The 22,800-nt window shown below is 38.1% G+C and overlaps 1 protein-coding gene across 9 annotated transcripts in view; it reads left to right on the forward strand.

The window, feature by feature from the left end:
• The window catches only part of MSH3 (mutS homolog 3), a 187,929-nt gene that overhangs the window by 59,247 nt on the left and 105,882 nt on the right, over nt 1–22,800 (forward strand). For all 9 annotated transcript variants that reach the window (XM_045062647.1, XM_045062646.1, XM_003981121.6 and 6 more), the window contains 3 exons: nt 1,077–1,191; nt 13,403–13,487; nt 16,544–16,653. In XM_045062647.1, coding sequence (XP_044918582.1) covers nt 1,077–1,191; nt 13,403–13,487; nt 16,544–16,653 — 310 coding nt within the window. The remainder of the gene's footprint in view (nt 1–1,076; nt 1,192–13,402; nt 13,488–16,543; nt 16,654–22,800) is intronic.

A 22,800-nucleotide genomic window follows, 5' to 3' on the forward strand; every position in this document is an offset into this window, starting at 1 on the left:
CCTGCCCTTCTGGAGTTCACATTCTAAGGGCGGATACGTACAATAAATTAAGTTAGTGTGTTTGAAGGTGATAAGTGTTAACAAAGAAAATAAGGCATGGAGGAGGGTGAACTTGAATAGGGTGATGAAGTAAGGCCTCACTGAGAAAATGGCACTTAAACAAAGATTTGAGCAAAGATTGAAGGAGTTTAGGGGTAAAGCCATATGGACATGTGAAGGAACAGTGTTTCAGGCAGAGACAACAGGAAGCACAGCATATCTCAGGTACCCGTTATGTTTAAGGAATAAGACGGAGCCTGGGTGCTAGAACAGAGTAACTAAGGAAGAGAATAAAGGAGGTGGAAGGCAAGTTGTGGGGCGTTACTCACCTCCAGACCTCTGTAAGGGGTTGAGCTGCTTCTCTCATGTTGGAGGATTTTTATAAGCAAAGGAGTCTAATGGTCTGCTGTACATTTTAAAAACGATTCTTTTGGCTGCTCTGTTGAGAATAATACCCTGTAAGGCACAGGGATGAAGCTGGGAGACCAGATGGTAAGCAGTACTCCTGCTGAGAGATGAGAATAATTGTACAACTTTCCCCCCCTTCACTCAGCAATATATTATGGATAATCTTCTGTGCCTTTATAGATAGTTGTAAGTCATTCTTATTGGTAGATGCCTAATAATCTGGACTTATCAAAATTTATTTAACTATTACCTTATTGATGTTCAGTTAAGTTGTCTCTAGATTTCACTATTACAAAAGATTTTTCAGCTCACTTCCTTGTAAATACATCTCTGACATGCATTTTAGAGTATTTCTGGGTCAAAGGGGATGGGCATTTTAATATTTTGAAAAAGTTGCTCAATTGCTCAGTTGCTCTCCAGAAAAGGCTTATTTCACTATCAAAATGCCTGTTTTTCCATGACCTAGATATTTGTAATCTTCTAACATTTTTCCAAAGGGCAGTTTTAGGAAGTATTGTCTAAATTATCATTTCAATAACCATAAGCTGAATTTCACTTAACTTAAAGTTTATTTCTAACAATGGTGAACAATAATTTTAATGAAAGTCTATATTCTGTTTTTTTTTTAGGTTCTCAAAGTTTTTCTGGCATCATTAACTTGGAGAAGACTGTAATTTGCTCTTTGGCTGCTATAATAAGATACCTCAAAGAATTTAACTTGGAAAAGGTGCTTTCCAAACCCAAGTAAGTAATTTTTAAAACAAAACAAAACAAAACAAAAAAACAAAGGGGGTAGAGTTTCATTAAAAACATTTTCTTTGAGGGGCGCCTGGGTGGCGCAGTTAGTTAAGCGTCCGACTTCAGCCAGGTCACGATCTCGTGGTCCGTGAGTTCGAGCCCCGTGTCAGGCTCTGGGCTGATGGCTCGGAGCCTGGAGCCTGTTTCTGATTCTGTGTCTCCCTCTCTCTCTGCCCCTCCCCCATTCATGCTCTGTCTCTCTCTGTCCCAAAAATAAATAAACGTTGAAAAAAAAAATTAAAAAAAAAAAAAAATTTTCTTTGAGAAAAATTCCTTTTTAAAATTCTTTTGGCTTGAAGTTCATGTGGATTCATTTGGAAGTAAGAGCATCTGGGAAGTTTTACATTATTGACTTTTCTTTGATTATTGACTGACAAAAAGTCATCTTCTGTTTTCTACTGTATGTCGTCATTAAACCATAATACATCCAGCTTTAGAGTGTGATTCAGTCTCTCCGTATTTCAGTGTATAAAAGTATTTCTTAAATTGAATTTGATAAGTATGGTACTCAGAGAAGTTCAGCTACTATTGATAGAATATTCTGTTTAGGGGCAAGGATGACCTATATGGGTACTATTGGTGAAACATATTAATTAATATAAAAATATCCATAAGAATTTTGTCAATTTGTATTCATGTAGCTTTTTAATATACTGAATTCTAAAGCACAGTTAATTGGTAAGTAGTATTAAGTAGAATTAAGAAGTGGTATTAAAAAACATTCATAAAACTTCACTGCCTTTCTTATTCTTAGTTTCAGTTCTCCATAGATCATAAAGTTGGAGATAAAGAGGATAGATACTAACATAGCTTTTTAAAAGAGTGATTAACTTTGTAGAGTTCAGAGATTTAAAAACTGGCAGTTGACATGCTAGGAAGATAATAGTCTAAAAACCAGTGGAATAAAAAAAGGTAGTGGGATCATTTTCTTTCCTTTCTCTATTTCACTTTCAGCAGCCCCTTGTTTTTGGCTTTGTGAAGAATTACCCTTTATCATTTTGATCCTTGATAAGTAAGCTTCTTCCTGTTCTGCAGAGGTGGGTGGGCAAATAGGAGCTACCTCAATAAAATGGCCGAGTATGAAGTGGGGAACAAAGAGGTCGTCCTGATTTGGTTGTTGAGGAGGATGGGAGAAAGGCATGTCCCTTGGGAATCTTTTTGTAATGTCTTTTTTGGTGTGTGTTCTACGTAGTATTTAGGATAGAACAGAATATCATTGCTCTGAAAGCGTTTTGTCCTTTTTAAAATCAGTCTAAATGTCCATCAACAGGAGAGTGGATTTATTATGTTATATTCATGCAGTGTGGTGTTACACAGCAATGAAAATAAATGGACTGGAGTTACACATACCAGTATTCAAAAAATTGTGTTACCATTATATTGAGCCAAAAATCAAATTGCTGAAGGACATATAGCACATACTATTATATGAAGTTAGAAACATGTAAAAAAGTCACAACTGAAGTAGTGCTTAGGAATATTAGTTAAGAATACATGCATATGTATGGGGTGCCTGGGTGGCTCAGTCGGTTAAGCATCTGACTTGATTTCGGCTCAGATCACGATCTCACCATTTGTGAGGTCGAACTGCACATCAGGCTTCCTGCTTGGGATTCTCTCTCTCCATGTCTCTCTGCTCCTCCTCTGCTTATGCACGCACTCATTCTCTCTCAAAAAAAAAATAAATAAATAAAAAGTATACACAGGTATATAGGGAAGGTACAAAGACATACGTGGAAGTGATGAACAACAAATTCAGAAGAGTGATTTCTTCTTCTAGTGGGGAAGGAGGGGAAGCAATAAAGGTTGGTGGGGGAAATGGCACAGGGGAGTTCTAATTGGTGTTTTATTTTTTAACCTGAGTACTGTATTATTAATCTGTATATCTTTTACTATGGCTGAACTGTTTTGTTAAAGAGTATGAGCCTGGTATTAACACCTCATTGGGTTCCACATTAAGCTCCAGTGATAGGAGACTTACGGAAGAGATTGATCCATACGGTTGACTGTGCTGGATCCCTGTAATGAAAGGATGGCAAACTACCTACCATTTGACTTCCTCAAGATAGAGAGCCCTCTAAATGAGGTAGAATTATTGACTGATAACTTGCCCATTAAGACTTGTTTCTATTCCTATATCACCAAGCAATGAAGTATTAATTTTGGAATAAAGAAACTGACTTTAAAAGCAATTTTTTTTAATGTTTATTATTTATTTTTGAGAGAGAGAGAGAGAGAGAGAGAGAGAGAGAGACAGAGCATGAACAAGGGAGGGGCAGAGAAAGAGGAAGACACAGAATCCAAAGCAGGCTCCAGGCTCTCGGCTGTCAGCACAGAGTCCAACTCAGGGCTCGAACTCAAGAACCGTGAGATCATGACCTGAGCCGAAGTGGGACACTAAACCGACTGAGCCACCCAGCCACCACCTCCCTGCCTTTCTATTTATTTATTTATTTAAAAAAATTTTTTAAATGTTTTTATTTATCTTTGAGACAGAGAGAGACAGATCATGAGCAAGGGAAGGGCAAGAAAGGGGGAGACACAGAATCTGAAGCGGGCTCCAGGCTCTGAGCTGTCAGCACAGAGCCGGACCCGGGGCTCAAACCCACGAACCATGGGATCATGACCTGAGCTGGAGTCAGACGCTTAACCAGCTGAGCCACCCGGGCACCCCTCTGTGCCTTTTTAAAATTAAATTAAATTAAATTAAATTAAATTAAATTAAATTAAATTAAGTCAGGCTCTGATGTATTTAGAAGTAGATATATTTGGTTCTAAAAACATTATCGTGTCCTCTTTAGTTTTAAGTCAAAGTAAGAATAATACTAAATAGTAAAATGTGTTTATTTATATTGAAGTTAAATTAGTTTATTTTTTTTAATTTTTAATTAATTTTTAATTAATTTTTTATTTATTTTTTATTTTTTTAAATTTTTTTTTTTAACGTTTATTTATTTTTGAGACAGAGAGAGACAGAGCATGAACAGGGGAGGGGCAGAGAGAGGGGGGGCACAGAATCGGAAGCAGGCTCCAGGCTCTGAGCCATCAGCCCAGAGCCCGACGTGGGGCTCGAACTCACCGACCGCGAGATCGTGACCTGAGCTGAAGTCGGACACTTAACCGACTGCGCCACCCAGGCGCCCAAATTAGTTTCTTTTTAAATCATCTAACTTGATAAATTACACGAAGCTGAATTCTTCTCATTTTGTATTTGGTGGTGGTGTTGGGCCTTGGTCAGGAAACTGAATCTGCTGATGACTTAGTATGTGTCTAATCTGGTAGTTAGGTGATCCCCTCCTCTCAATGCCATAGAGCCAAAAACAAGAAAAATGGAGATCCAGAATGTTAAGCCCTCACATGGTATAAATTTCTATCACTCAGAATGTGCCCAGCACCAAGCAGGCAATCAGTAAATACAGGATTAATGGAAGAAAAAGAAAGAAGGAAGGAATTCATCCTGTGAGTGTGGTTTTGATTGGAAATTGCCAAAATGTCATTGGCAGACTGGTACTATTGTTTTGCTTAAATGTGAAATATGAATGATGATGTTATATAGATGGCATGTGATTGAACTTTGAAGATAATTCCAGAAGAGTGATTCCACACTTACATTTTGGAAAAAGAATATAACCTCTCAAGGTAATTACTTTGGAAAACATGAATGTTCTTGTGTATTGAGAATTCAGTTATATTACTTTAAAAGTTCAGCAGCATAATGGGGGACGCCTGGGTGGCTCAGTCAGTTAAGTGTCCGATCCCAGCTCAGGTCATGATCCCACAGTTCATGGGTTCGAGCCCCGGGTTGCGCTCTGTGCTGACAGCTCAGAACCTGGAGTCTGCTTCGGATTCTGTGTCTACCCTCCCTCACTCACACTCTCATTCTCTTTCAAAATTAAATAAACATTTACAAAAAATTTAAAAAACAGTTCAGCAGCATAAGATACTATTATGTTTACTTCAAGAGCTGTGTTAATGGGGAAGTTTTTATTTTCTTTGTATTGCAAATGCTTTCATAAAAACTGGCATATTTCATAAAAATCTTGATATGCATTTATTTTGTGCCTTTACAATAGAAATTTAGCATATTAGAGAAAATATGTCATTTTAGGTATTCTTAAAATTGGATTAAGTGAGGTTTTATTAGATAGGTTAAATTTGGAGGTTCCCAGGGTAGCTGGGTGGCTCAGTCGGTTGGGTGTCCGACTTTGGCTTAGGTCATGATGTTGCAGTTTGTGAGTTTGAGCCCACATTGGGCTCTGTGTTGACAGCTTAAAGCCTGGAGCCTGCTTCGGATTCTGTGTCTCCCTCTCTCTCCGCCCCTCCCCGACTCACACTGTGTCTCTGTCTCTCAAAAATAAAGAAACATTAAAAACATTAAAAAAAATTTTTTTTAAGGTTCCAGTTTGTTTTGAGAGTTTAAATAGCTTTGTCCAGAGCAAAATAGTATAATAGAATAAATAGAATATGAGGGATATTAGTCATTATGACAGACTCCCAGGTTGGATTCCCAAATTGATGAAATTGTAAAGGAATTGGCATTTTTGTTAATGTTGGAAATGAGTGCTTTTGTGTTTTCAGATGACTTTTATTAAGATTGGTATGGTCAGAACTTCACATAGTTTTTGAAAATTTAGGAAAGAATGAGAAAATTCACCCCAGGTGAACTGTAACAGCTTTTTCTTAGAAAACTTCTTATAACAGAATGGTAATGTAGAGTGTTTACTTTTACTAGTGAAAATGAATTTTACAATTATTTTAATGACCTCTAATGGGTAGAGACCAGAGATGTGGCTGAATATCCTAAAATGGACAGGATATTCCTCTGTAGAAAATACTTATTTAGCCCTAAATTCAACAGTCCAAAAACCAGTTAAAGATACCATAAAAGAAGAAACTATAGACCAACATGAATATGGACATGAAAATCTTCAAAAAAATACAAGCAAATGGAATCCAGCAAAATAAAGGATTATACATCATGACAATGGGATTTATTCTAGGACTATAGGTTTGGTCTAACAAATGGAAAATTAACGTTCTGTACCATGTCAGTATAATAAGAGATAAAAACTACAGGATCATCTCAACAGACAATTAAAACTCCCCTTCATGAATAGAAACATCCAACAAACTAGAACTAGAAAGGAACTTCCTCAAGCTGAATGAAAAGCTCAGAACCTCATATCATACTTAACGGGAGAAAGAATGAATGCTAACTCCCACCCCGCCCCAAGAACAGGAATAGGAAGAAGCAGTGTTTTCTCACTTTTATTGAGTATTGTCCTAGAAAGTGTAGCCATGGCAATTAGGCAAGAAAATGAAATAAAAGGCATCCAAATTGTACAGGAAGAAGTAAAACTGCTTATTGCAGTTAACCTGAAATTCTGTATAGAAATCCTAAAGAATCCACAAAAAATATTAAAGCGTATAAAATGAGTTCATGAGGTTGCAGGATATGAGATCAATATACCCAAATTAACTGTATACCTGTATAACTGTATATCTGTAACCTTGCAATGAAGAATCTAAAAATGAAATAATTTCATTTATAATAGCATAAAAAAAGAATAAAATAATGCATTTAACAAATGCATTATGAAATTACATAATGATGATGGTTGCACAATCTAACTGTTAATATACTTAAAAACCATTGAATTGCATACTCCAAATAAATGGTGTGGTATGTGAATTATATCTCCGTGTAACACATATACACATATATATTTAAATGTTATTAGTACCAAAATTGGGAAATCCTTGTCTGCGTCTATTTTACTCCCACTCCTAAAGGAGTACTCTTCTGAGGCTTCCACCCAGTGCCCCAGGTATTTTGAGGTATTTCCACCCGGGTTGGTCAGAGAGCAAACTATTGTAAGCCCTGTGTAAACCCTGGTCAATGTTTGACCTAGTGTTTTCTTGTGGTTCTTTCCTTGACCTCATGGAGGTCCCCCCACACATTTAAGGATGAGTACTTGGGCAGAGACCTGAGCGGACCCTTTTGCAGATCTTAGGAGCTCTTTCTGTGCGCATCTCTGTCATCTCTGGCTTTCTGTCTTACAAATTCTAGTTCTCTTGTTCTCTGCAAAAAGTCACTCATCATGTTTACCTCATTTGTTTTTCTTGTCTCTGGGATCACGGTTCTGTGCTGTCTGATGTCTAATAGCTGAAAACAGTCTTTTAAAACTATAAAATTGTCCAGTTTTTTAATTGTTTAAGGTTAAAGGATAATTCTCATGCATTTAATCTTTTTGAATGAAAGCAAAAGTCAGGTGCCATTATTGAACATCACACATTAACGACAGAAGAGGGAGATGTGTGAAATTGCACAGCTATCCTAAATGATTCCTCTGTTCTAAAACTTCCAGAAAAATGATTTCACTTAAAAAATAAAAATAGTGGCATGCTGGGTGGCTCAATCAGTTAAGTGTCCGATTTCGGCTCAGGTCATGATCTCACGGTTCATGAGTTCGAACCCCTTGTTGGGCTCTGCACTGACAGCTGAGAGCCTGGAGCCTGCTTCAGATTCTGTGTCTCCCTCTCTCTCTGTCCCTCCCCCGCTCGTGCTCGGACTCTCTCAAAAATAAACAAACATTAAAAAGATAACCAACTTAAAAATTAAAAATAGAAAAAGAACCAAATTCAAATCTTAAACAAAATGTTTATAAGAAGAAACAGAATAAAGAGCCACATAGCATCCTTACAGAAAATGAATGTGTGCCAGAAAGATGCCCACAAATGAAATAAAAACTATAACCTGCTACTTCAAAATACAGTGATACTAGCTAGTAGGTAAGAAAATGATACTAGATGTGAAAGAACAAATGAGAAATAGGAAAGCTTTGAAATGAGATGATAGGATTTAAGAATGATCTGTGTATTAAAGAATAAGATCAATTTAGGAGTGAAGAGTAAACTAGAAGGAACACTAAAGTGAATAAACATAACACATTTACTTGAAGAGAAATAGAACTTGAAAAGAGAGATGTGCACATAATGGTTAACATAGCAGACCTGATGAGACAACTTGGAAGACCTACTTGTGAGCTTGACCCTTAACTGGCATCTGGGAAATTTTCCAGCGTTCTCTGATATGAATGGCTCACTCTCCCTAAACTGTGAAAAGAACTTGGTTTATGCTAACTACTTGCTTGTTTCTGGGAGCTGGAATTTTGGTACATGTAAGGGAAAAGATGCCTATGTGACCAGCTTCCAGTGTAAACCCCAGGTGCTGAGTCTCTAATGTGCTTCTCTGGTGGCCATTTCACACATATCATCATAACTCAGTGCTGGGGAAATTAAACACATCCTGTGTGACTCCACCAGGAGAAGACTTTTGGAAGCTTGCCCTTAGTTTCCTCCAGACTTTGTCTTATGTGTCTTTAACTTTTTTTAATTTTGCTTTGTGTCCTTTCACTGTTATTATTAATAGCTGTGAATATGGCTATATTCAGTGTCCTGTGTATTATCCTAAAGAATCACTTGGGGCCCTTTTATATACCTTTCTTATTATTTTCCTCTCTAATGTACTTGGCATCTTTTAGGAATGTAAAGATATTCATTTTGTTAATTACAAATCAACTTGAAGTGATTCTACAATAAAACTGAAGTTTTATAATAAATAAGTTAATGAAAAGATTAGACACGGTGAATGTATGAACTATGAAAACTATACATAGAGAACTATTTTCCACTATTCCACCATTTTATAGGTAATGGTAGGGGTTGGTTGTTTTTGTTTGTTTGTTTCAAGTTTCAAATTATATTTGAATAGGATCTTTGTAAGGGATTGGGCTTTGAGATAATATGTGTACCTTTAACTTCCTCTAAATCAGAAAGATTGGTTTTCATTTTTTAAAAAAACTGGGGTAGGGGTGACACAGAATCTTAAATTACTCTGGCAAATTTTCAGCAAGGACATTTTCCTCTCATTATAAAACTTAAGGGGGAAAGAAGCATCCTTTGTTTTTTTTGTTGTCTGAAATATTAATGAAGTATTTTCCCATGTTACTTACCTGGATTTTTATCCAGGTTCACACAACATGAATTCTAGCCAGGCATTGTTGATGGGGTTCATTTCAAAGCACATAAAATTTGACTTTTTCCAAAAGGATAAATAATTTAGAATTGCTTGATTATTTCATATCGATGATCCTATCAATGATCGATGTTGAATTCCTAAGGATGCTGGCAGATAAAACCCTGAGTTCAAAAATATATATAATTCTAGTGGAAATAGGCACTGACAGGAGGAAATTTCTTTTGTATTTGGAAAGAAGAGCCCACCTCCAAAATACATTATCAAACAAACATATGGGAAACCCAAAAGCCTATTAGGTTTTTATGTTGCTTAGTAATTACTGTTTCATAGGAATCATTCTAATTTAATATTGCCCAGTGGTTGATCTCTTTTATTAGAATAAATACAGACGTCAGTTTCAAATAAACTCCTTGCTTCTCACTGTGTCTACTTTGAAATTTAGGGGACTTGTTCAATAAGGGAAAAAAACTAAAGCAGAACAAAAAACTGTATGCACAACTCATTAATACTGCCAATTAATAAAAGAACATATACTGTTTCTCTAAAGGTCTGGTTTTGTGAGCTAAATTAAGTTGCTTTGGTTGTTCAGTTTATTGGGTTCATTTTGGTATTATGAGTATCCAGTAATTATATCCAGTAAAAATATAGGTGAAGACTCTAAGCCTCCTCCCCCCAGTGCTCTTTGTACTAGGCTGTGGGTTAGTCCAAACCCAATTCTCTCATGCATATAGATACTTTTTAGCAATAGGGCACAAAAGCAGTCCTGTAGGGGCGCCTGGGTGGCTCAGTCAGTTAAGCGTCTGACTCTTGGTTTCACCTCAGGTCATGATCTCATGGTTCAGGAAGATTGGGCCCCATGTTAGGCTCCATGCTGAGCATGGAGCCTGCTTGGGATTCTCTCTCTCCCACTCTCTCTGCCCCTCCCCTGCTTACTGTCTCTCTCCCTCAAAATAAATCAGTAAACATTAAAAAAAAATTTTTTAAGCCCTGTAAACTCCTCTGTGAGCTCCATGAAATTCTTTTTTTTTTTTTTTTTAAAGGTTCTGACAGTGCCTTGCTTCAGAGGTTCATTGGAGGCATAGTAGGAGTAGGATTTCACTTTTAGTTGGAGTTAGGTGACAAAACTCTCAACTAATTGGTGGAACAGGGATTCTTTCAGAATCCTAAACCTAAGACTTCATTCTTCAGGGTATGGACTGTTGAGTTTACTAGTTCTTGTTGAGGGTGAAGCTAGCTGAACAGTGTTTCTGGACAGTCCACGGATCTTAAATGTCACTTATTTATCTTACAGCTCTGGTGTTCATGGGCGATGAAGACAGCTAGCTGAGATGTTTTAGAAAAGGCTGGTGGATTATGGGTTCTTGATTAGTCTGTCTTTCAAACCAGATGAGCATCCCTGTAGAGTCTGTATTTGATGGAGGTACTCAAGTGTTAATCACTTCTAGTTAATCAACTTGTCAGGAACAGGGGAAGGAAATGACTTCTGTCCAAACACATTTGAACTGGCTAGATATTAACTCAAGTTCAGGCTATCAACTCTTCCAACTTGGATCTTTGACCATGGAGGTGTGTGAACACCTGTCAGCTACCCAGTAAATCACTGCCTAATTGTTTGTTTCTGAAAATAATGTTTTACATTTTATTATTGTCTCTGGGTGTTTTATGGACCTTTGTGAGCTTTATTCAAAGGAAACCAACCAACCAAGCCAAACTGGTTTTCCCGTAAGAAAATGGCAGACATTTGTTGAACATCTGTGTTCTGCTAGGCTCAGCAGGTGCTGCAAAATGTATGACATAAATAACTCTTGCCTTCAAGGAACTTAGATCTATTAATGAGGGTAGCAGAAGAACATGTAATTGCTGTAATACAAAGCAAATTAAGTTAAGTGCTCTAAGAAGGGGTGAAAGAGCTACACACACTTGCTGTCAATCAGTGTTAGAGTTTCTTCCTTCTAAAAATCATTAACAGGTTTTCCCAGAAGGTATGTCAAACCTGTCAGAGAAATCATGCTGCTAAAGGACAGTTCTTACTAGGCAGTATTCCTAATAAGCAGTAAGGTATTTCTTTTTTCTGGAGCTTTAGTTGGGAGAGTCATCTACAAGTGAAGGCATCTCTCTGAGCACAGGCTCTAATTTTAGGTTCTAGACTCCTGGACGGAACCTTCTTTCCATAACTGGCTTGGGAACCTGGGTTGTATTTAAATCTTATCACAGCCATGAGAGGTACAGTAGGTTTATAATGCAAACACTCATGCTTTTCCTCCACATAGTTAAGTGACTTGCCATTTTTTCTTGCCTTTAAGAATAAGCTGTAAAATCTGGAGTACTGATGCATAGGGGCACTTGCACCCCAATGTTTATAGCGGCACTCTCAAGTCAGAGTGGCTAAAATGAACCAATCAGGAGAGTATAGATGCTGGAGAGGATGTGGAGAAACGGGAACCCTCTTGCACTGTTGGTGGGAATGCAAATTGGTGCAGCCGCTCTGTAAAAACAGTGTGGAGGTTCCTCAAAAAATTAAAAATAGACCTACCCTATGACCCAGCAGTAGCACTGCTAGGAATTTACCCAAGGGATACAGGAGTACTGATGCATAGGGGCACTTGTACCCCAATGTTTATAGCAGCACTCTCAACAATAGCCAAATTATGGAAAGAGCCTAAATGTCCATCAACTGGTGAATGGATAAAGAAATTGTGGTTTATATACACAATGGAGTACTACGTGGCAATGAGAAAGAATGAAATAAGGCCCTTTGTAGCAACGTGGATGGAACTGGAGAGTGTTCTGTTATGTGAAATAAGCCATACAGAGAAAGAAAGATACCATGTGTTTTCACTCTTATGTGGGTCCTGAGAAACTTAACAGAAACCCATGGGGGAGGGGAAGGAAAAAAAAAAGAGATTAGAGTGGGAGAGAGCCAAAGCATAAGAGACTCTTAAAAACTGAGAACAAACTGAGGGTTGATGGGAGGTGGGAGGGAGGGGAGGGTGGGTGATGGGTATTGAGAAGGGCACCTTTTGGGATGAGCACTGGGTGTTGTATGGAAACCAATTTGACAATAAATTTCATATTGAAAAAAAGAATAAGCTGTAAAATCTGTAAGTGCTGTTGATAGAAACATAAAGGAATTGAATTACTGTATTAGGAATGAATTGATTAATATACTTTTTAACATGAAAGACTGCTAAGGACAAAATTGGAATTGTGCATACACTGTTAATCATCACAGCTCAGGGCGCCTGGGTGGCTCAGTCGGTTAAGCATCCAGTTCTTGATTTTGTCTCAGGTCATGATCTCACAGTTCATGAGATTGAGCCACATGTTGGGCTCCATGTTGGGTGCGGAGCCTGCTTGGGATTATTTTCTCTTCCTCTTCTGCCCCTCCCCTGCTTGTGCACACTGTCTCAAAATTAATAAATAAACATTAAAAAAAAATCATCACAACTCAATACTCAAGTCTATTTGCAAGTTAATTGAACTTTAAGCTCATTTGGGATAGTTGTACAGACATAAGGAAAATGTTAATTCTTTGAGCTTAAGGAAGTAATTTTTGCCACTTGGTTTTATACTCCACTAAAACATTAGTCCTATTAATTTGTGTTGTTAATTACAGAGTATATAACATTTGTTGCACCTATCAGAATGTTGATTAAAAGCTGTTAAAGGGTTTATCAAGATGACCTCATGTTAAAGAATAAGAGATGTTTTTAAATACTTGCGCAAATTTTTCTAACTAATTTCATAGCTTTTCCTGAAGATACCACCACATGCTCTGCTGATGATAAAAGACTGTGTTTGGTTTTATTCCTGGAAATGTAAAAAAGAGATGTTAGTACCATTTATTTCCCTGTGCTTGTTTATGGTGTGAGACAACTATCCTTTTGCATCAGTCTGTTTAATGGCACCAGCATCAATGAAAGACAATATCCCAAAGAATACTTGTTTGCTGCTTTTGATTTGATTTTCTGTCAAAGAGCTCATTTTTGTCATAATGGTATTGGAATTATCTTTAGTGCCTAAATTAGTTTTTCAAATTCCTTTATGCACTTGTATCATGGCTCATGTTTCATTCTTTTACAGGAATATCATGGCTCATGTTTCATTCTTTTACAGGAATTTTAAGCAGTTGTCTGGTGAAATGGAATTCATGACAATTAATGGAACAACATTAAGGAATCTTGAAATCATACAGAATCAGGTCAGGTAAACATAAAGGGTAACTGATTCAAAATCCTTTTGAAAAAAAAAACTTGGAATAAAGTAGCAGTCTGTTCTTAAGAGTACAGGTGAGAACAAGAATATTATGTTCAACTGATTACTCTGCCTGTACTCTTTAGTAGTTGATAACTGAAGCATCCATTTTTTTGAGAATCAGATATATGAACTATTTCCCTAGGGGTTACTTTGAGAGCTATAGAACTTCTTTTTTACTTATTGAAGTGACATGCCCATCCTGATAATTTGTGTATCATACATTTCTTTGGAAAGACATCATCTTTGGAAATTAATATAAAGTGGATATTTTGTCTCCTTGATTATATCTTTTCTATATACCTTAATTTTTCATTGCAATGTTTTGTCTTATTCAGCATTTGAAACAAAGTTAATGTGATACTCACTTATATTGTAAGATGCATAAATTTCATTTCACAAGCTTCTGTCATCATTTGCCCTTTATTGATGAATTATGAAGATAATGGAGACATTAAATTGATTATTTTAATTTATTGAATTACAACTTAGAAATAAGATATTATATAATGTTAACATAAAGTCACAGAAATAAAAAGCAATTCCAAATCATTTGATAAGTAGTTGCAAAGCTGAATCGTCTGAGTTAAATGGTTTAAAGCTCTTCAGAAATATTTATTACTGGGGCACCTGGGTGGCTCTGTTGGTTGAGCACTCAACTCTTGGTATCGGCTCAGGTTATGATCTCATGGTTCATTAGTTCAAGCTCCAAGTTGGGTTCTGAGCTGACAGCACAGAATCTGCTGGGGATTCTCTCTCTCCCTCTCTCTCCTGCCCCTCCTCTGCTGTCTCTCTCTCTCAAAATAAATGAATAAACATTAGAAATGTTTCTTACTATTGTGAATTAAAGTAAATGCTGAATTTATTCTCCTGACTCCTAGATTTATGTATTACTAACTAGTTTCTCTTGTTTAGTTTCTTCATCTTCTAAGGTATCCTTGTATACTAGTCAGTCTTACTTTCATACTGTAACATTTGTATCTTGTCATTACATTATCCAGAAATTGAGAATTATTCCTGCAAATTTTTTTCATCTACTCTGTATATATTCTCATGATAGCAAATGAGCAGAAGGAAGAAAAGGACATTTCTTGGATGAAGAAGAGCTCAGAGTCAGAGTATTCAGCTGAATACTTTGTTCCAGCCCTGGCATTCCAAACTTTCTTTATTCTGCCACATCCTTCCTATTCAAATTCTACTGTTGTGGAGTCAGTTTTGAAATTAAATTCCTAAGGGAAAAATCACTTACCATTAAGTTACCCTTATCAGGACTTGGGCCATTATGGAAACAGAGGCTAAGAATTCACATCTTCACCTTGTCTTTGCACTTGACTTTGGCCTCCATTACCATGGAGGTAATGAAGCGGGTAATGAGGAGGGGGCTGGGTATCAGGGAGAGCAAACGAGTAATAGAACTGTTTATCTCCCACCCCTCCCTCTCTTGTCTGAGAGGGTTCTTCAGTGATGCAATAAATACTTGGAAAGTTATTCTTGTCCGCTTTCCTCTTCCTGGGACCCTTTACTGTACTCAGGCCATTGGGGCTGTTGTTTCAGAAGGAATGGTGCTGTTGTTGATGTGGATTGCCCTGGTTAGTCAGCTCTGTCTGTCCAACTCATTCTCAGGCAGGCCTTCTGTGACCTATGGCTTTTGTGTGTGCTTTGTTTTAAACTCCTAAGGCCTGGCCGCTTTTGTCATCCCTTTTGTAGTTAATTTCTGCCAGGTGCCATCATGTGTTAATTATGAGTCATTTCTCCCATACTTGGAAAGAAGTACTCTAAGGGAGGGACTGTATCTTAATACACCTTTGCTGGCCATACAACTGAGTACATAAGAGGTATTCTGTAAGTACCTGCTTGATGATTTGAAGAAAAAGGAAAAAGTTACAAAAAACGTAGGTGAAAACTGCAATCTTATGTTCCAAATGAGTCTACTGTTAATAGACTTTTTGAAATACCATGTAACCTTGGTTAAAATTAACTATCATCTCTAGTTAACTGTAAATTGTTTTTTTAGTGGTTCAACTTTCAAGTAGCAAAGCATAGATAGATAATTTTTTACTAAGGATTTAATAGAGCAGACTAAAATAAAATCCTTCCAGGGCGAATTCCTAGAGTGCAGTGCATTTTCACTTCCATCTCCAGTACCTTCTGCTTGTTCGGTGTTTTCATGAGAGTGTCAGTCCTTAGAATGAGAACTCTGAGGTGGTGGAAGATACTGAATTGCTGAAGGAAATTAAATTATCTTCACTGTACTTACCAAGGGAGAAAAGTATGTATTTTTAAGAAGCTTAGGACAAGCCTGTATTTTAAAAGATTTCTACGTTAAAAAAGGGAGAGGGGTGGCGCCTGGGTGGCTCAGTCAACAGGTTAAGTGTCTAACTTTGGCTCAGGTCATGATCTCACGTTTTGTGAGTTTGTGCCCACTTTGGGCTCCCTGAGCCTGCCTCAGATCCTCTGTCCCCCTCTCTCTCTGCCCCTCCCCCACCTCTTTCTATCAAACATAATCATTAAAAAGAATATTTCTGAATATTTTTAGTTAACAAAACTACACAGACTGTCCCTTTTTTGTGAAGATATCAATACTTTATATAGTGCATGTGTGTTTATATGTACATGCATTCGTCAAACATTAAACACCTGTTATGAGCTGTACTTTATGATAGGCATGTGTAACATTTAAAATTGAGGTATATGGAGGGGTGCCTGGGTGGCTCAGTTGGTTAAGCATCCGACTTGGGCTCAGGTCGTGATCTCATGGTTCGTGAGTTGAGCCCTGCGTTGGGCTCTGTGCTAGAAGCTCAGAGCCTGGACCCTGCTTCGGACTCCGTGTCTCCCTCTCTCTCTCTGCCCCTCCCCCACTCATGCTCTGTCTATCCGAAATGAATAAATCTTAAAAAAAATTAAAATTGGGGTATATGGAATAATTAAGGCACATGAACAATTAGCAGTTTTGGTATAAATACAATGTCTAGTTAATAAAACTTTTCTTCTGGTCTTTCTTAGACTGACATGAAAACCAAAGGAAGTTTACTTTGGGTTTTAGACCATACTAAAACCTCTTTTGGGAAACGCAAGTTAAAGAAGTGGGTGACCCAGCCACTCCTTAAACTAAGGTAAAGGGGATTCTTTTTTGTGTGTTTAATCTGAAATTGTATAAAGTTGTGAAATTAAGTGTGTCTTAGCTTCCTTAAAACCAAAGTTACCATGGCTTAAAGAACAGAATTTTAGGGGTGCCTGGCTGGCTCAGTCAGAGGAGCATGCGATGCTTGATCTCAGGGTCATGAGTTCAAACCCTATGTTGGATGTAGAGATTACTAAAAAAAAATAAATAAACTTAAAAAAAAAAGAACAGGAGAACCTGGGTGGCTCAGTTGGTTAAGCGTCCGACTTGGGTTCAGGTCCTGACCTCACAGTTTGTGAGAATGAGTCCTGTGTCAGGCTCTACATTGACAGCTCAGAGCCTGGAGCCTGCTTCAGATTCTGTGTCTCCCCCCTCTCTCTGCCCCTCCCCTGCTCATGCTCTGTCTCTGTCTCAATAATAAATGATGTTAAAAAAAAAAGAACAGAATTTTAAATTGAGGAAGATTTTATTTTGTATCTGGCCATATGCTGTCTAATATTGTGAGAGGATCTGTTCCTTGTCCCAAGAATGAGTCTGCTTACAGGGCGCGTCAAAGGAAAGTGGGTTACCCAGTTAATATGGGTCATCAGTAGTATAAGAGAGTTGGGAGGATGGGGCTGAAGAGATGGGGCACTGCCTTTCATAGAAGGCTTTGAAGGCTAGATAGAGTTGGTAGCCAGGGGAAGTTAATCCAGTGATTCTGAGCATGGGATGATAGGATCAGATCTGGGCTTGTTTTGTCCTTAGCAGTCTTTCATGTTAAAAAGTATATTAATCAATGCATTCCTAATACAGTAATTCAATTTCCCTTATGTTTCTATCAACAGCACTTACAGATTTTAAGTGGGGGAGGGAACAAACTTGTGGTGAGATAAATTGGCAAGTTCACAGGAAGGTTCTGAGGGACCTGAGCTAACGCAGGAACAGTAGGGAATCTGAAAGAGGAGCCAGGTGTGACACATTTGGGAAAGTAAATGAGTAAACTAGGAGCCCCTTCAAGGAAGGTCGCTGAATCTGATGCTTAAAACACAGCTGTTTCTAAGCTTGTCTGCACCTTGCGGTCACTTGGGAAGCTTCACAGATACTGATGTCTGTGTCCAGACCCCCACAAATTGTGATTTAATTGGTCTCCATTGTGGCCTGGGAGTTGGAGGGTTTGAAAGTTTCCCAGATGATTTCGAGATGCAGATAAATTTGGGGACTCTGACCTAGAACAGTGTCTGTCACTTAGTAGGAGCTAAGTAGGAGCTTAGTAGGAACTAACATTCAGTAATGTTTATTGAATGAATGAATGCTGTTATTTATTTCACTTTTACTATGTACCACTATTTAGTACTCAAAATCATCTTCTGAGGTAGGTCCTTGAGCTGAGTAAACAAATTCAGAGTTTCAGTAACTTGTTCAATGATTCATAGCTGGTAGGGCCCAGATTTTAAAAGAGCATTGACTCCAGAGCCGAGCAGGCTCTTAACCATTCTGAACAGCTTCCTGAATAAATAGACCAGAACGAGTGTGGTGAGGTGTTAGAACTGCTGTGTGTCAGCTCTGTCAACTGAGTGAGTCAGTCTAGGAAGGCCTTGGGTCCCACGTCATGTCCCAGGTGCCCACCTCCCCATGCCATATTCTCACCTTTGAAATGGTAAACTCCCTCCTCACAGGGTTGCGGTAAGGAATACGATGAGACAGTAACCCTAACTACCACATTGAGCTCTTTATTACATAACAAGCGCTATGCTGGGGCCTTTATATACATGTGCTACACGGCCGCCTCGCTACTGGCTGCATTTTACGTTCAGCTTAGAAAGTAGTCTTCGGTAAAGATATCAGTGCTGGTGATGAGCTTTTTAGGACACTTACGTTGATAATGGTTACCAAATCACTTCACTTTAATTTTTCTTCTTGAGCATAAAGACCTGCAGATGAGGGAACCTGGGTAAAGAAAACATGCCGCGAATGGAAGTAAAGTTGATCCTTGAACAGCACGGCTTTGAACTATGTAGGTCCACTTATATGTGGATTTTTTTCTGATGCAGTGCAGTGCTATCAGTGTGTTTTTCTTAACGATTTTCTTAGCATTTTCTTTCCTATAGCTTACTTTATTATGAGAATACAGAATGTGATACATATATAAAATATATGTTAATCAGCTTCCCCCCCCTTTTATTTATTTTTTTGAGAAGCTGAAAGCCATTTTATTTTTTTATAATTTTTTTATTCAGGTATAATTAACATGCAGTGTTATATTGATTTCAGGTGTACAATATACTGATTAAACAATTCTATACATTACTCAGTACTCATCATGATAAATCTGTTCTTAATTCCCTTCACGTCTTTCACCCATCCCCCCTCCCACCTCTCCTCTGGCAACCACCAATTTTTTCTCTGTATTTAAGAGTCTGTTTCTTATAAATAGGTTATACTTTCTTATGTGTTGTGACCTATACTTTTTATTAGTTTTCTAAGTTTAGACAAGAAGATGCTTCATTATAGTTCTCTGGCTGCTGCTGCTGCTGCTTCTTCTTCTTCTTCTTCTTCTTCTTCTTCTTTTGGGGGGGGGGTGTTCATTTATTTATTTAATTTTTTAAATGTTTATTTATTATTGAGAGACAGAGCATGAGCATGGGAGGGGCAGAGAGAGGGGGAGACACAGAATCTGAAACAGGCTCCAGGCTCTAAGCTGTCAGCACAGAGCCTGACACAGGGCTCGAACTCACAAACCGCAAGATCATGACCTGAGCCGAAGTCCGACGCTTAACCGACTGAGCCCCCTGGGCTCCCCTTTTATGTTTATTTTTGAGAGAAAGAGAAAACACAAGCAGAAGATGGGCAGAGAGAGAGAGGGAGACACAGAATCCGAAGCAGGCTCCAGGCTCTGAGCTGTCAGCACAGAGCCCAACGTGGGGCTTGAACCCACGAACTGTGAGATCGTGACTTGAGCCGAAGTTGGACACTTAACCGACTGAGCCACCCAGGTGGCCCTCTGGCTTCTTCTTATAAATGAATGTCACATTGGCAAGTCATTAGTCCTAAAACCTTTTAATATTAAATTATGTTGAATTCATGTTTTGAGGTTCGATCTCTGAATTTCTTCTGCTTCTTTGAATTGATACGATCTTGTCAATTTTTTATATATACACCATAGGCACTTGGTTGGTTTTGTCAAAAAACTTTGAAACATAAATTGTTTGTTAATATTGATAGAGAGGGGAAAAGAAAACTTTGGAAAGTATGGGATGAGTCTCTAAAATGTTGTCTTAGGCAAAATATTAATTTTGAAGGCAGATTTGTTCATTTTAAAAGAAGGATTGAAGATTTGGTAGCTTACTGTAAATTTGAATATATTAAACAAAAACAAGTTGTGGATTTCCTTTTTGGATAACTCTTCTGCCTGCACCTTAAATGTTGATGTCACCCAGGGCTCTCTCCTGAGATCTCTTCTTACTTTCAGCCCTGCTTGAGATCTTATCTGGGGTCATGGTTTCTGTAGCTCACATAATGATGACTTTGTCACATTATTTCCAGCAGCTCCATATTCACACATCTAGGACATCTCTGCCTCAGAAAACATTCAGTTTGAATGCTGAATGAAACAGATTGGAAACAAAGCATTTCCTTCAGTGAGACAGTGATTTCCATGAGGCAAAATCTGAGAAATCATTTCCTTCCCTTCTAGTGGATGGATTATTTTGTTCAACAGTGAAGATACTGGATTTTTGGCAAGTGGTAGTATTATATCATTTTGCCTTTTTGTAAAGTCACTTTTTATGAAAGGCAGTCAGATGAAAGGCTTTTTATGAAAGGCTTTTTGTTTATTGAGGAAACTGAGCATCTCCATGCCTCTGGCCTTGCCCTTCTCTGTTTCTGCTCTGCACTACCGATGGATTACTTTTAAAAGTGCATATCTGATGATGCTGTTCCCTACTGTTTACAGTTCCTACAATACACTGAGGTGTCATTTTATTTCTGGACCTTTGTACAGTCTGTTTCCTTTTTCTAAAGTGGAAACTTGTAGTCATCTTTGTTTCCCTTCTAGTTTGCTGCCTGCTTCTTCAAAGCATCCTTTGCTATTTTCTCATCTTCTAGGTATTATTTCAATGTTGGCGTTTCAGAGGCCTGACCCTTAGGAGCTGAGCTTTCTTCCTTCCCTAAACCTTCTGAACCTAAACCCCTAAACCTCCCCTCACAACCTCTTCTCACTATCTCCTACCCCTACCCCTGTGAACATTTCTCTTCCCATGACTGTAATTGTCAAAATGTCAGTGATTCCCAGATTTCTCTCTCTCCTATTCTCCAGGCTTATATATTCAGCTTAGACTCATAAACACGTCGGTGCATCACAGAAACTTAATGTATTCAACCCTGTTCCTCCTCCTGGTTTCTCCATTCCAGGAACCAGCACTTACACTGAATGAGTTACTTAGACCAAAAATGGAAGTTATCCTGGACATTTCCTTTCTGACGGCCATGTCCAATCTAATACTAAGCCCTGTTGCCTTTAGCTCTAAAATATGTCTAGAGTCTGTGTATGTCTTGCCATCTCCACTGCCATCAGCCTGGTCGAAAGTATACCAGTTCTCACTTGGACAGCTGCAGTATCCTCCTAACTGATCTCTTTTTCAGTATAAAGACTGAATCATGCCACTCCCCTGCTTTAAACTCTTCATTGGCTTTCCACTTGCTTCAAATAAAATTAAAATTCTTTAGGGGCACATGGGTGACTCGGTTACTTAGGCATCTGGCTCTTGGGTCCAGCTCTGCTCGTCATCTATGGTTCGTGGGATCGAGCCCCACATTGGTCTCCACGCTGACAACACAGAACCTGCTTGGGATTCTCTCACTTCTTTCCCTCTCTCTTTTCTCCTTCTCTCTCTCTCTCTCTCTCTCTCTTTCTCTCTCTGTCTGTCTTCTACTTGAACTCTCTCTCAAAATAAATAAACTTAAAAAAAGTTAAAATTCTTGGGGCACCTGGGTGACTCAGTCGGTTAATGTCTGATGCTTGGTTTTGGCTCAGGTTGTGATCTCACAGTTTCTTGGGTTTGAGACCCCCATCAGGCTCTGTGCTGACAGCGCGGGTCCTGCTTGGGATTCTCTTGCTCTTCCTGTCTCTCTGCCCCTTCTTCACTTGCGCTGTCTCTGTCTCTTTCAAAATGAATAAACTTAAAAAAAAAATTCTTTAGCATGGCTCTTCCCTGCATTCACACATTCATCATCTTCTGGTCACTCTGGCCTTTTGGTTTCTGAGCTTCTAAAAGTTTTTTCTCATTCTGTGGTCTTTGCATTTGCTGGGCTCTCTACATAGAGTGTTTTTATTTTTCTCTTTAATCCTCAAATGACTGATTCCTTTTAAGCCTCACCTTTAAAGTGTCATTCTTCAGAGGTTTTCTCTGACCACCTAATCTAAATTGTGTTTCCTGTGTCATTCTTCGGTAGCATATAGGACTATGTATCATGGTTGATATTTGTTTTTTCTGTTTATTTAATATCTAGCTCTTACTAAATTGTGTGACAAGCATTTGATAAATATTTATTAAGTGAATTATTAAAATAGTGAGTCATTCAAGACCAAACTCAGCTCCTTTGGAAAGTCCTCCTTTTCCTCCTTTCTTCCTCTGTAGAAAGTTAATTGGTCTCAATTTTGTCCAGCCCCTACCCCTTCATCACTAACCGATACAGAATGCATGGGGGGCTCATAGTGCTTTGAATTTATAGATGATCAAGAAATTATGAACAAATGAATCCATTTGAAAATGAATCCATTTGAAAATCATAGGGTGAAAATGTTGTGACATTTTGACAATGTCAAATCCATTTGAACAAATGAATCCATTTGAAAATCATAGGGTTCTCATTAGACTTTGCAAATAAAGGCACACCTATGTGAGAGAAGTTTCTTTTTCTAAGAAAAACAACTTGATTTTAAAAGAACCTTAGAAGCAGGTTTCCTTCATAGGATTCCTTGTTTTCGTGCAACAATCGCTTAATTAGGTCTGAAAACATTAACACTTAACAGTGGAAAATATGGTTTGCCCACATCTTGCATTCTTGTCAATTGTCAGTGGAATTAGAGTAAATAGAAGTTCCTTGGTGAAAGTCAAGTGACTCAGTAAGGAAGCCAGGTTGGGTGATGGGAAGGGGC

The sequence above is a fragment of the Felis catus genome, chromosome A1 (assembly GCF_018350175.1).
Source record: "Felis catus isolate Fca126 chromosome A1, F.catus_Fca126_mat1.0, whole genome shotgun sequence".
In the NCBI taxonomy this organism is placed as follows: domain Eukaryota; kingdom Metazoa; phylum Chordata; class Mammalia; order Carnivora; family Felidae; genus Felis; species Felis catus.